This window comes from Alnus glutinosa, chromosome 1, assembly GCF_958979055.1.
Source record: "Alnus glutinosa chromosome 1, dhAlnGlut1.1, whole genome shotgun sequence".
Classification (NCBI taxonomy): domain Eukaryota; kingdom Viridiplantae; phylum Streptophyta; class Magnoliopsida; order Fagales; family Betulaceae; genus Alnus; species Alnus glutinosa.
The window spans coordinates 18,141,022-18,155,784 of record NC_084886.1 but is presented as its reverse complement, the minus strand read 5'-3'; the positions used below and the strand labels follow the sequence as shown (position 1 = coordinate 18,155,784).

General features: G+C 41.9%; 2 protein-coding genes across 2 annotated transcripts; one reads left to right on the top strand and one right to left on the bottom strand.

Annotated features, from left to right (window-relative positions):
* Positions 1-280: 280 nt before the first annotated feature.
* On the top strand, positions 281-4,301 carry LOC133875819 (2-alkenal reductase (NADP(+)-dependent)-like). Its single transcript, XM_062314061.1, has 5 exons — positions 281-616; positions 1,283-1,460; positions 2,100-2,266; positions 2,982-3,064; positions 3,724-4,301. Exons 1-5 carry the CDS (start codon positions 386-388, stop codon positions 4,100-4,102), a joined length of 1,038 nt encoding a protein of 345 aa, XP_062170045.1. The 5' UTR covers positions 281-385; the 3' UTR covers positions 4,103-4,301.
* Positions 4,302-10,942: 6,641 nt separating this feature from the next.
* Positions 10,943-14,374, bottom strand: LOC133881329 (uncharacterized). Its single transcript, XM_062320276.1, has one exon. The coding sequence runs from the start codon at positions 14,372-14,374 to the stop codon at positions 10,943-10,945; it is 3,432 nt and encodes a 1,143-aa protein (XP_062176260.1).
* Between the last annotated feature and the right edge of the window lie 389 nt (positions 14,375-14,763).

Sequence of the window (14,763 nt, the reverse complement as noted above, 5' to 3'; positions counted from 1 at the left end):
AAAAAACACTTGTCACTACCTAGCTAGCTAGAAAGTTAATTCCAAATAACTTGGTCCCACTGTTGCATCAAAATAATTCAAATCTAATCAATGTTTGAATGTTTCTCTTAGAAAAGAAAAAAAAAATTAAAATAGTAATAATAATAATAATAATGTTTCTCTTTAGTATTTAAAAATATGATAAATCATTTTAGCTGACGTTTACTACTCTATCCATGCAAATTAAAGAAATAAGCAGAGGAGCCCTACACCTATATATGTATACCTACTCCCCCCCCCCTTCATTTCTCACACCCCTACAACACACACGGTCGCTCTGAAAGCGTTGTGTTTCAGTGTTTTACTTGTACTCGGAGAGAGATAGAAAGAGAGAGAGAGTTTTGGAATGGCAGGCGAGGAAGTGAGCAACAAGCAGGTGATATTCAGGGACTATGTCAGTGGTTTTCCCAAGGAGTCCGACATGTGCGTGACGACAAGTAGCATAAAGTTGAAGGTCCCCGAAGGTTCCAAGGCGGTTCTGGTGAAGAACCTCTACTTGTCCTGCGATCCCTACATGCGTGGCCGTATGAGCCGGCCCATTAATGCCAGCTACATCGGCTCCTTCCAACCCGGTTCGGTCAGTGAATTCTCTGTCCCATGTTATGATTCAGAGTTTTGAATGAAGGGAATTATTTTTATTCTCTACTTGTTTGCCTCAAAAGTGGAAATGAAATTCTGGGTTTGGAGGCAATTACTAGATTATAGATGAGTTCTGATTCTTCTACCTCTGTTTATGTGAAAAGACAAACAACCCAAAAAAAAAAGGAACCTCTTTGATTGTTTTTTCATAAAAAATACACTGTGAATTTTAATGGGGATTATTCTGTTTCTATTGATACCCTGGCTGGGGCTCATTAAATTTTCAATTTTTCTTTTCACATAATTTTAGTCTGTACTTTGTTCACTAAAGTTGCAATTTTTGCTGTGAATCTTGATGGACTTGAATGATCACCCTGCAGTTGGCTATTACTTTACCTTGACATTTGGAACCCAATAAAAAGATCAATTTTGCAATGATTAGTTAGTTACTAGTGGTTGTCAAATTTTTGAAACCATGGGTCGAATAAATTAAATATAAATAAGGAGTTAGTTAAGTAATTTTTTTTTTTTTTTTTTTGATAGGTAAGTTAGTTAAGTAATTGGATGCCGGTAGCCAAATAGAAGCTTAAATTTATATATAACTATGCCTAAAAATGTTGGGTCTTTTGATTTTAATGATTGTTCCTTAATGTTGAAACTACAGCCCATTGGTGGATATGGAGTATCTAAAGTTTTGGATTCTGGGCATCCAAACTTCAAGAAAGGCGACCTGGTTTGGGGAATAACTGGGTGGGAAGAATATAGTCTTATTACAGCAACTGAGTCTCTGTTTAAAATTCACGACACTGATGTGCCTCTCTCCTACTATACTGGAATTCTTGGTAAGTTAATGCTTTTGGGTTCCCAGTTCTAATCTTGTTTTGTCTAGCTGTTTGGTGTGCTAAACAGGAGAAAAAAGTTGATGATTATCGTCCCCTTAGGTAATACAATGCTAAGGATTCTCATTGAGTATATTACGCCCATTTGTCGGTGTTAACTGTTAAGTCACCTACATTGTTACGTTTATGGTGATGTCTAGGAATATGCGCCTCAATATTTTAAGATAGCTTGGCCCCAGTGGCTGTCACAGTTCTTGGTTAAGCTGAACTCTCTCTCTCTCTGAATTCTTATGCTCTTGTGAAATAGAATATGAATTTGTGCAATTGTATGTTCCTCTCTTTTCTCTTTTGAGAATGTAATAAAATGATCAGGTGTTACTTCAAAAGGCAACTTATTTAATTTTGAATCTTTCGGTGAGTATGGCAATGAAACTGAGCCATTGCACTTGGGACACTTACAATTACCTGGCTAGATCTCTGGCATTGTTGGCTTACTGAGCTGAAGTTACTTTTGAAGATTGTAGCCGTCCATAGTTATTATAACCATTATAGATCACTTATAGCAACTAATTTTGATGGGCATTTTATTATGCTGTATCTTTCTTGATCCTCGAAGCTCATCTAAATATTCGTTTTATGTAGGTATGCCTGGTATGACTGCTTATGCTGGTCTTCATGAGATTTGCTCTCCTAAGAAAGGAGAGTATGTCTTCGTCTCAGCAGCTTCTGGGGCTGTCGGCCAGCTTGTTGGACAGTTTGCGAAGCTATTGGGCTGCTATGTTGTTGGAAGTGCTGGGACCAAAGATAAGGTGAGTCCTGATTATGTGTTCGACTTGTCAATTTAATTAATAGAGTACCTGCAGTTCTCTTTATGATGCAATGTGGTTGATCTGCTTATTAGTATCATTCAAATCATCTGCTATCCATAATAAATAGTTGTAATGGTGATATTCTGCATCTTGAACTCCTAAATAAAGTACTCTCATTCTCTTCATAGCTAGAGCATATGATTTTTGACACTGTCAGGCACAAGTGGATGCGAGGCTCTTGTATCCACTCATTCCCTACACTCATTTCAAGACTTGTAAAGAAATTCTCTTTTGTTTACCTAAGATCAGTGCAGAGCCATGAAGATGCTATGAAATTTTGTTATTAACTTACCAAAAAAAAGAACATAATAGCTATTAGTTATCAAAACTGTCTTACTATTTATGGTTCCTTTGCATGCAAACATAATACCATAACATCTATGAATGTATATGTTTAAGATGATTAATTCCTGTATCACTTATGTTTAATTCTACGGGAGTGGTCATGTGTTCATGTCAAAATTGACTTTATATCAATTTCCACTAGTCATGGTAGAAAATTGATCCGAATCGTGCTGATTATCATTCTTCTACAATTTTAATCTTAAGAGTTAGTGTACTTGACCAGAGGGGAAAACTCATTAACCAGCATTTTATTTTTTCTGTTTGCTTTTGTTGCTTTGTTGCTTTCATTTATCCTGTCTACGATATAAAGGTCAATTTGTTGAAGAGCAAGTTTGGGTTCGACGAGGCTTTCAACTACAAAGAAGAGCCTGACTTGGTTGCAGCTCTGAAAAGGTTAGTATTAATACGTGTTCTAATCAGAATATAAAATGTCATATGAGGCTTTCAATGAAGGCCTCTGGTTAGATACTGAAGTAAATACTGGACACCCCTGTTCTCAAGAAATAGGACATCCCTCCATATTGCTTTTGAAATTTTTACAGTCGAAAAACAAGGTTTAAATAGTGGATTAGTTTTGACTTTTCAATGCAATATACACTGCTACCCATTTGCTAGAAACAGTGCGATGCTCAACTCTGTAAGCTAATCAAGTTGTATTATTTTTGTCCCAAAATCGGTGTTGATTACCACTTTTGGTGATAAACCATTTAAGACTAGTTTGCCCTTATTCTGTTGAAGAAAAGGGGAAAGAGAAAAGGTAAACAAAAAGCAAGGGGTTTGATGCTCATTTTAGTCTATACTTGGGAAACCGGCTCGGCTAGTGGGGATAGCCGAGCCAGAACAGATCTAAGAAATAGTGAGAATTCTTGATCTCTCTCAATATCTCTCTAAATTTGAAAATCCAGGATTTGAATTGATGTCCTTTTAGCCCCACACAAGGTTTGTGAATTGGCGATTGTCTGATAATGAGCAAGGAATATCAAGAGAATGCATTCTGCTATTTGGTATTTGCTGCTGCTAAAATCTAGTGCCTTGCTGTGTTTTTCTTCCAGGTACTTTCCAGAAGGTATTGATATATATTTTGAGAATGTCGGGGGAAAGATGCTTGATGCGGTGCTACAGAACCTGAGGGACCATGGCCGCATTGCTGTCTGTGGGATGATCTCACAGTACAACCTTGAGCACCCTGAAGGTGTGCATAATTTATCTGCTCTGATTCTGAAACAGGCCAAGATGGTAGGATTTCTGGCTTTCAGTTTCTATGACAAGTACCCAAATTATCTTGAGTTGGTTCTGCCTTCCATCAAAGAAGGGAAGATTACATACGTGGAAGACATAGCTGAAGGCCTAGAGAGTGCCCCAGCAGCTCTGGTAGGGCTCTTCACTGGCCGCAATGTTGGGAAACAGGTAGTGGTGGTTGCTCGTGAATGAAAATGTACCTTCTATAGAATTTTTTGTTTAGTGCTCGGTTCTCAAAGGAGTTGTGTTTCCATAATAATAAGTGTAATGTTGTTGTCATGTTGATGTCCTTTAAATCACGAATGTATTTGAGTTGGAAGTACTTCTGTTCCATGTACCTTTGAATTGTAGCACTTTATTTATTTGACGAATAATGCTATTTATTATACTATTATACGACTGTCATACAATTGCTGAGAATTTGGATATGAACACACATTTCATACTTTGGCTCGAATAGGCATCCTCACAAATGAGGCAATCTTGAAATTCTTAAGCAGTACTCGTGTAAAATCTTATATTTGCTTGTTGTTACTGCCTTACCATAATGTGGTTTAGGCTAATGTCTATATAGAATATTCAGTTATACAAGAGTTGTGAAATAACTATACAATCAAACTTATATTTGAATTTACATAATAATAGGTCATTTAGTTTCAGTTGAGTCTCTATCTTGATCTTGAGTGTGATTTGAATTCTTGGTTGTTGAGAGAGAGATAATATTTAGGGGTGTGCAGCAGTTCGAAAGTCGGTTAAATCGGCAAAGTCGGTTCGATTAACTGACCATGTCGATTAAGTCGGTTAATTCGCCGACATTTAACCGACAAGAAAAAATTTCGAAGTATTCGGTTAAGGCGGTTAAAGCAGTTAATGCGGTCGGTAAGCGATCAGTTAAAGAGTCGGTTAACGATCGGTTAAAGCGGTCGGTTAATCGGTTATGGTTAAGATTAAGCCTTAAAATGGGCCTTCTAACCCTTCTTAATTTGGGCCTCATTTTTTAATGGGTCAAAAAGACTCAAAATAATTTTAATTTTTAAGGCCCATATCAATATGCTTTATTTTTTAGACTTTTAGTATTTGGCTATTTGCCACTTGCCAGCAAGCCCAGCCAGCAAGGCCACTGGGCAGTCTGGGCTAGCAGGCCCAGCACGGCAGCACCACCAGTCCAACACACCTGACACTAGTCCACTGTCCAAAATTATTTTCATAATTTCTTATACCTTGAGTCCTTTTTACTTTTTTACATAAAAAATAAAAAAATAAAATTTAAAAAAACAATAATACATAAAAAGAAAAAATTGGAAAAGTGGTCCATTGGTAGATTGACAGTGGTCCTGGTGACTGCTAATGTGAAACATTGAAAATTTGAAACATGCATTACGTGCAATTGTGTTGTGCTTTCAAGTTTCACTGCTTTCAATGCTTTGTGCCTTTGTGCAAAACTCCAAAGCCCAAATTGAAAAATGAGTTAAAATGTCAAATACTCAAACGCATTGTATGCACATTATGCACTCAGCACTTATCACTTGATTTAGTTGATTCACTTATGCTGTTATGCACTCAAACACTCAGTGAGTCAGTGCTGACTACTGAGTGCAAACAACAGTCCACAAAGGCACAAATCCGCAATCATACATTCATAATAAATTACAAAATTACTTCACTTTTCTTCAATAATACATTAATGCAATAATACTTGAATAAAAATAATTTAAATTACTTAATGTTCAACTGAATCAGCTACTAGCTAGCTGCATGTCTGCACCCTGTAGGGAAAAAAATTGAAAAAGCAAGAAGAAAAAAAAAACGGAGAAGAGGGCAGTCGGCACTTGGCAGACTCGTCACTGAGCACTGCTGCACTGAGCAGTCGACGACTCGGCACTAGGCAAGTGACTAGGTCACCGACTCACAGGTGGCCAGGTGGGGACTGTGGGGTCGTGGGGACTCTGGGTCCCGGGGAGGCGCTGCGGCAACCGGTAGGCGGAGAGGGGATCCAGGAATGGCCGAATCACTGGAGTCGGGACTGGGAATCGGGATAGTCGGATTGCCAAAGCCCAAAAGCCGTCCGTCAAGGCATCAATGCCGTCAAGGTTAGGTCAAGGGCAACTGGGCAAGGAGGTTCACGAATCACGATTCACGAAATAGTCGAAACTGATGAAGAGCAGAAGAATGCAATGAATATATACTCCATACAAAATGACGTCGTTTCTTTATCACTAAAACGACATTGTTTCGATATAGGCAGTCGGTTAATTTTCGGTTCGGGAAGGTTCAGAAATTCGGTTAACCGCTTAACCGACCGCCTACCGAACCGACCACATTTCGGTAAAAAGATTCTCTTCCGACTACCGAACCGAATTTTGTCGGTTAAGTCGATAGGCGGTCAATTTCGGTTCGGTCGCGGTTCAGTAGGCGGTCGGTAGGCGGTAATCGGTTAATCTGCACACCCCTAATAATATTGCTGATACGCCCCCTCAAGCTGGACGGTAATGTAATGATGTTAAGATTTCTGCAAAGAAGAGCAAATCATGAAGCGAAAAGTGGTTTGGTAAAAATATCTGCAAGTTGATCGCGACTGCAGAGGAACCGAACATCCAGGGATTTAGAAGCAACCATGTCATGAACAAAGTGGAAGTCAATTTCCGCATGCTTGGTCCGAGCACGAAAGACGGGGTTGGAGGAGAGATAGGTGGCTCCAATTTTGTCACACCATAAGATTGGTGCAAGATGGGTAGGAATTCCAAGTTCTTTGAGGAGAGATTGGAGCCAAGTAATTTCTGCAGCAGCAACATTTGCAAGAGCTTTGTACTCAAATTCGGTGCTGGAACGAGCAACTGTAGCTTGTTTTCGGCAACTCCAAGAGATGAGATTAGGGCCCAAAAATATATAGTAGCCTCCGGTAGATTGTCTGTCATCACGACTGCCTGCCTAGTCTACATCAATGAAAGATTGTAGCGTTGTGGAATGAGACCTCTGAAATTGTAGACCAAAATGAACGGTGTCTTTGAGATACCGAATAAGGCATTTGACTGATTGCCAGTGAAGAACTGATGGCTTCTGCATGAATTGAGAGAGCATGTTAACTGTGTAACTAATATCTGGACGAGTGATGCATAGATATTGGAGAGCTCCAACAATACTTCTATATGGGGTGGGATCATCAAAAGTTGTTCCATCAAATGAAAATAAACTGGTAGTAGTAGACATAGGAGAAGACACAAGCTTGGCTGCAACCATTTTGGTGCAGCAATATCTAGTATATAATGTTCCTGAGAGAGAAGAAACCCAGCAGAGTTATTGATGGCTTCAATACCCAAAAAGAAATGCAGTGGACCAAGATCTTTGATGGAGAGATCAGTGTTGAGCAGAGTCAATAGTGTATTAATGGCAGAAGATTTAGAGCAAGCAAAAACCAAGTTCCAATAAACGAGTACTCAATTTGGAAAACCAGGTGCAATGAGCTTGCTTGAGTCCATAGAGTGCATTTTGTAGTTTAAAGACATGATCTGGAAATTAAGGATGAGAGAAGCCAGGGGGCTGAGACATAAAGACTTCCTCAGTTATGGTGCCATGCAAAAATACATTGTTGACGTCGATTTGACGAATGGCCCAACCCCCAAAGAGAGTAAGGGATAGGACTGTTTCGACTATAGTGAGCAAGGGATAGGACGTGTAGCATGAGCTGGAGATTGGGAAGTTGACAGAGGCTGTATAAGAGAGAGTTGTGAATTTGAATTCACGTAAGGGAGAGAGAAACGTGTAGCAGAGGGTTGATGAGATGAAAGTGTTTGATAGGAATTTAGATTACTGTGCGGAGAGGATAAGAGAGGTGACGGGTTAGTCATAAGGAAAAATGGTTTCTTGAAAGATAACATCCCGAGAAAAATAAATACATTTTGTAGGGAGATGAACACATTTGTATCCTTTATGACGCAGACTATAACCCATAAAAATGCATTGCAATGACCTAGGTTGGAGTTTGTGTTTATTATAAGGACAAAGGTTAGGCCAACAAGCACAACCAAAGACTTTAAGAAAATTATAATCAGGAGTAGAGTGAAATAAAATTTCAAAGGGAGAGTTGTGATGAAGATTGAGATTTGGCATGCGATTAATTAGGTAACAAGCTGTGACAAAGGCATCATCCCAAAAATGAAGAGGCATTTTAGCATGAGAAAGTAAAGCAAGTCCAGTTTCAATGATATGACGATATTTACGTTCAACAGCACTATTTTGTTGGTGAGTATGGGGACACGACAGTCTATGAGTAATGCCTTTTTGTTGAAGAATTTTAGAGAGATAGCAGTATTCGCCACCCCAATCAAATTGGACACATTTGATTTTATAAGAGAAAAATTGTTCAATATAAATTTGGAATTGATTAAAGATGGCACATACATCACTTTTACACGTAATGGGAAAAAGCCAAGAGTACCTATTATAATCATCTAAGAACGAGACATAGTATTAAAAACCCGAGGAAGAACAAATGGGAGATGGTCCCCAAACATCACTGTAAATAAGTGCTAAAGGAACATCACTATGAATATGAGATGAAGAAAAAGGTAGAGAATGACTTTTGGAGCTGAGGCATGCCGAGCAACTGGAAGGAGCAAGATCATGCTTGAAGGGAAGCTGAAAACTAGATAGAAGACGACACACAACTTGTAGAGCGGGATGACCCAATCTGGAGTGCCAGTTCGAAATAGTGGTTCATTCACCCATCAAGGCAGAAGCTGAGGGTGATTTATTTGAAGCAGATAAAGTGAGAATGGAGTAGAGGCCATTGTTACTCTGCCTGTGCATAATAATTTTCCCAGACACGCGATCCTTCACAAAGAAATGAAAAGGATGGAATTCAAAGTACGTGTCAGTAGATTTAGTAAATTGATGAACAGAGAGTAAATTTTTGGTGATATGTGGAACATGTAAAACATTCTGTAAGAAAAAATGAGAAGTGGGAGTGAAAATTTTAGCATTGCCAATGTGTTCGATGGATAACATAGTACCGTTACCGCCACAGATCTGATTAGAACCATTATAGTCTTCAACAATGATGTTAAGATTGACTAAATCTAAGGTGAGATGGTGAGATGCACCTGAGTCAAGGTACCAATTAGCATCCACTATGTTGGATGGAAAAGCTACAAACGCATTCATAGGAGGAGCTGAGTTCATTTGAAAACCATTGTTGTATCACTGATAGCAATCATAGGCCACATGGCTCGGTTTCTGGCATAGTTGACAGATGGGGCGAGATGCTAAAGAAGAGTACTTGCCACGCCCCCTTCCTCTATTGTATTGAGAGGAAGAATATCCATGAGAATGTAGCAGGTTTTTCCTGTTTAGGAATTTTTGGGAAGAATAAAGGAAAATGGAGGAAAGGAATTATAGAGAATTAATTCATAAAACTGATAAAACATAGACTTAGGCAATTTCGAGGATGCCAAAACCTCCAAGTGTCTGCTGAATACAATTCAAAAGCTACTCGATACTGTGCTAGCTGTGGGTTATATACATCCCTAAAGCAGCTCAGGCCAAAACGCACCACAAAGAGTAAAAAACGACAATAGCATAAAACGGCAATTTAAAGGGATAAAACGCCACAGGAGGCTTACTACCACAGGAGGCTTACTCCCCTCAAACGCACCGTATAGACACCTAGTTGCATAACACCAAAATAGCTCCACCCATTTTCAGCCACGTGGCTTCATGCACGACCACAATACTTCACTTCTATCTTCTTCTTCACATATCTTCAGTTCTTGACTTCAACAGTTCTGTTTAGCCCGCAATCACCAACGCCCTGTGACAATACTCTCTCCTTTCAAAACACCTTGCCCACAAGGTGTGGATAGGCATCTCGGAGGCCGTGAAATTCTTCCCAAGTGGCGTCGTCGACGGACTGGCCTTCCCAACGGATCAACAACTTGATGAGAGGCCGGTTATTCCATGGCCGAGAGCGACAGTCCAGGACTGCTGCGGGTTCAGGTCGAAAAACCCCATTAGAGTCGACGGGGGGAAGCTGAGGTAGAGTAGAGGTGGAGGATCCCAATTTCAGCTTCAGTTGGGACACATGGAAAACCGGGTGTACCTGGGAGTCCGATGGTAGATCAAGCTCATAGGCGACTTCGCCCACCTTGCGGATGATGAGGAAAGGGCCGTAGAAGCATGGAGCTAGCTTCAGGGACCGGCGATGAGCCACGGTCGATTGTTGGTACGGCTGCAGACGGAGGTACACCTGCTACCCGATTTCAAATTTCCGCTCTGTTCTTCGTAGATCTGCATACCTTTTCATTCTCTGTTGGGCCTGTTTGATGTGGAGTTGTAAAAGGTTGAGGATTTGCTCCCGGTTCCGGAGAACTTCATCCACAGCCTTTACCCTGGTGGTTCCGGGGATGTAGCTCAATAGGTGGGGTGGGGGTACCCCATAAACTGCTTCAAACGGTGTGTCATCTTTATAGATGCATGCCAGGTAGTGTTATACCAAAAATCTGCCCAAGGCAACCAAAAAGTCCAGTTTTTTGGGGTGTCTTGAGCAAAACACCTTAGGTAGTTTTCTAGGCACTTGTTGACGATCTCTGTCTGTCCATTCGTTTGTGAATGATAGCTAGTACTTAACTTCAATGTAGTCCCCTGCAACCTGAATAACTCACTCCAAAATGTACTTGTAAAGGTTGGATCTCGGTTAGAAATTATGGAAGTAGGCATGCCGTGTAGCTTAAACACATTTGCAATGAATAACTGGGCAATTTTAGCTGCATTGTAGGGATGTGACAGTGAGGTGAAATGGGCGTATTTGGACAACCTGTCCACCACCACTAGAATCACCGAGTGTCCCTGGGATAAAGGTAATCCCTCAACAAAATCCATGGTGATATCGGTCCAGACCCGGGTAGGAATTGGAAGTGGTTGGAGTAATCCAGCTGGTGAGGTGTTCTCATACTTGTTCTGCTGACAAGTGTCACACTCACGGATAAACTTCTTAATATCCTTTCGCATCCCTTTCCAATAAAAATCCCTCTTAGCCATCTATAGGGTCTTGTCATACCCCGAATGCCCGGCCATGGGATCACTATGCACATACGATAAAACTTGAGCTTTCAAAGTAGGTGACCCCCCTAGGAGAATTCTGTTTTTGTAGAAAAGGAGACCATCCCGCAGAGAAAACCTATGGGTATCCAGCTCATGCTGCTGCCACTTTTCCAACAAGGGTTTAAGTATTTCATCTTCTTGATATTGGGCTTTGAGATCATCCACCCAGCTGCAATGAGGAATTGAGAGTAAGGCTAAAGATACTTCACCCGCATCAACCTCTCTCCTCGATAGGGCATCCGCAACGCGGTTCTCTACTCCTTTCTTATATTCCACTATAAAGTCGTACCCCAAGAGTTTAGTGAGCCACCTCTGCTGAAAAGGGGTGCCCACCTTCTGCTCAAGCAGAAATTTTAGACTTTGTTGGTCAGTCCGAACCACAAAGGGTTTTCCCAGCAGGTAGGGACGCCATTTTTGGATAGCGGTGACCAAAGCAAAGAGTTCCTTCTCGTAAGTGGACATGTGTAAAGCCTTTCCTTTGAGGGCTTGACTAAGGAAAGCTATAGGCCGGTTGTCCTGCATGAGAACAACCCCAATTCCCACCCCACTTGCATCACATTCAATTAAGAAGGGTTGGGAGAAGTTGGGTAAAGCTAGGACAGGGGCTTGAGTAACAGCCAGTTTGAGAGCCTCAAAAGCCTCCTGAGCAGCAGGGGTCCAACCCAAAGAGTTCTTTTTGAGTAGAGAAGTGAGAGGTGCAGCTATTGACCCATACCCTTTTATAAATTTACGGTAGTAACCTATCAACCCTAGGAAACCCCGCAGTGCCTTAAGAGTCTTAGGGAAAGGCCAATCCACCATTGCCTTTATTTTTCCCAGATCAGCTGAGACCCCCTGCGCCGAGACAATGTGGCCCAAATAGTCCACCTCTGAACACCCAAACCGACACTTAGACAACTTAACAAATAATTGATTCCGCCTTAAGGTGTCCAGTGCAAGGGATAAATGAGTGATGTGGGTGTCGAGGTCCTTACTATAAATCAAGATGTCATAAAAAAAGGCTAAAATAAATTTCCTCAAGTAAGGGCGGAATATCTGGTTTATGAGGTTCTGAAATGTGGAGGGAGCATTAGTTAGCCCGAAGGGCATAACTAAGAACTCGTAGTGGCCCTCATGAGTGCGAAAGGCAGTTCTAGGGAAGTCTGAATCTACAACCCTAATTTGATGGTAGCCAGAGCGTAAGTCTAGCTTAGAAAAAATTTTGGCTCCCCAAAGCTCATCTAGAAGCTCATCTACTACTGGAATAGGGAACTTGTCTTTGATGGTTACCTTATTTAGAGCCCTGTAGTCCATGCACATGCGCCACGTGCCATCCGCTTTGCGCACCAGCAGCACCGGGGAGGAAAATGGGCTATGACTATGCTGAATAACTCCCGATTGCAGCAATTCTTGGACTATTCTCTCGATTTCTTCCTTTTGGTAAAAGGGATAGCGGTATGGACGAACTGAAACCGGCTGCGCCCCTTCCTGCAAGGTAATGGCATGATCAAGTACTCGTCGTGGAGGTAGTCCATGGGGCTCTTGAAAAACATCTTCAAATTGTTGGAGGACTTCGGCCACCGGTGGTGGCACAGTCAGCTGGCTGGTCTTGGCTGAGCTTCCTTTCGACTGTGAGTCATTTGTGGTGATGTCCATCAACTGTAAAACCACACCCTTCCGTTCATGTTTAGGGAGCCGGAAATTGTCACCCTCTTCTAGGCACACTGGTGGACCTTGCTTCAGCCCCTGTAGCAGACAGCGGACTCCTTCATACTGGAACTCCATTTTTAGTTCCTTGAAATCCCATAGAATGGGCCCTAATGTTCGAAGCCAATGAATTCCCAACACTGCATCATAGCCCGCCAATGGCAGGAAGAACAGTTCAGTACGAAAAGTATACCCCTGCATTTTAACCTTCACTTCCTTACAACGTCCCGGACTAGGAACTTCATCCCCATTAGCAATTTTCACCTGTATTTCATCTTGAATCGATGACCGGATACCAAGCGAGGCCGCTAATTTTGTATCTACAAAATTGTGCGTGCTTCCCGAGTCGATTAAGATGACTATTGAGTGATGCTTCAAGATTCCAATAATTCGCATAGTGCGCGGGCTGGGGGCCCCGGTTATGGCATTCAAAGATATTTCCGAAAATTCTTCTAAAAAAAATTCACCCGGGTCTTCTTCACCTTTATCAAGGTCTTTAGATTGGTCACTTGCCTCTTCCGTAACTGCTTCTATTAGAAACAGTTTCGGTATTGCACAAACATGTCCCCGTGTCCACTTCGAGTCGTAGGAATAGCACAACCCTTTGCGCCTCCTCTCCTCTGCCTGGGCCTGCATGATTTTTTGAACCGGAACCAGAGCTTGGCTCGGTTTGAGTCCCTCCTTGCCAGGTGGGCCACTCCCTGATTGGGCATGGAAACTCTGTTTGGATTGACTCGGATAGGAGGTCCGAATTGATCCTGGAACCAGATTAGGTTTGCTAAACCCAACGGGCAGATTAACACTTAGTCCTTGGGTAGAGTGTTGGTAGTTACCAGAATTAAAAGAAGGTCTAGAATACCTCCTGAAATTATGCAAACATTCGTCCTGCATTCGTGCTAACGAGTAGGCGTCCACCAATGTTTTGGGATTGAACATTCGCACCGGTAGCCGAATGTCATCCTTGAGGCCTCCAAGGAAACAGCTCAACTTATGTGACTCCAGCAGGTCTTGAACCTTCAGGGCTAGGGTGTCGAATTGCGTTTTATAATCATCCAGCGGTCCTTCTTGTTTCAGCTTCAACAACTTCTCCATAGGATCGTCGTATGACCCACGACCAAAACGAACCTGCATGGATCTAATGAATTCGGGCCATGTAGTGACCAAGTTACTGGCACGCATCTCCCTGAACCAGACTAACGCTCTTCCGTCCATGTGGAAGGAAGTGATAGACAACCGTTGCTCGGCTGGTGTATTGTAGAGCTCAAAAAATTGCTCTGCCCGGCAGCACCACGTTTCTGGGTCGTCCCCATCGAATCGGGGAAAGTCCAACCGAACTGATTTCGGTTTTAAAATTCCCTCTCCTCCTCCGGAACCTTCACCTCCACCGAAAATGAGAGGTTGAGTGGGCAACGGGGGAATTGTTTCTTTCTCCTTACCCCGCGTATTGCACCCAGGAATTCCCGAGATCATATCCTGAATACGCTGAAATTGAGTCTCGGCATGGAGCTTCATCTCCTCCTGATTTCTCTGCAGTTTCAACATATCCGTTTGCAAATTCTGGATCTGGGCAGCAGTCCTGTTGTTCCAGTCAGTCTGATAAGCACTGTGGGTTTGCAAGGCTCCTGTTAATTGGTCATGGGTAACGGCATCAAGTAGAGATCGGGCTTGATTTCCTTCAGCCATGGTAGTGGAGCGGGTTCTCATAGACAGGAAATCAGAGTGGCAGTGGGATTAGAGGCTCTGATACCAATTTGTAACACGTTTTCTGGTTTAATGGGAATTTAGAATAGAAATGGAGAGAAATAGAGAAATGGAAGAAGAAATTAAAATGGATTTAACACTGAATCAATAAACAATTACAGATATGGCAACTTCGAGGGTGCCTATCTCCATGAGCATTTCGATGAGCTCTGCACGACCACAATACTTCACTTCTATCTTCTTCTTCACATATCTTCAGTTCTTGACTTCAACAGTTCTGTTTAGCCCGCAATCACCAACGCCCTGTGACAGAGAAGGAAGAAGACCACGACATGCATGAGGACGAAATGGACGGGAGCCACGACCACCCC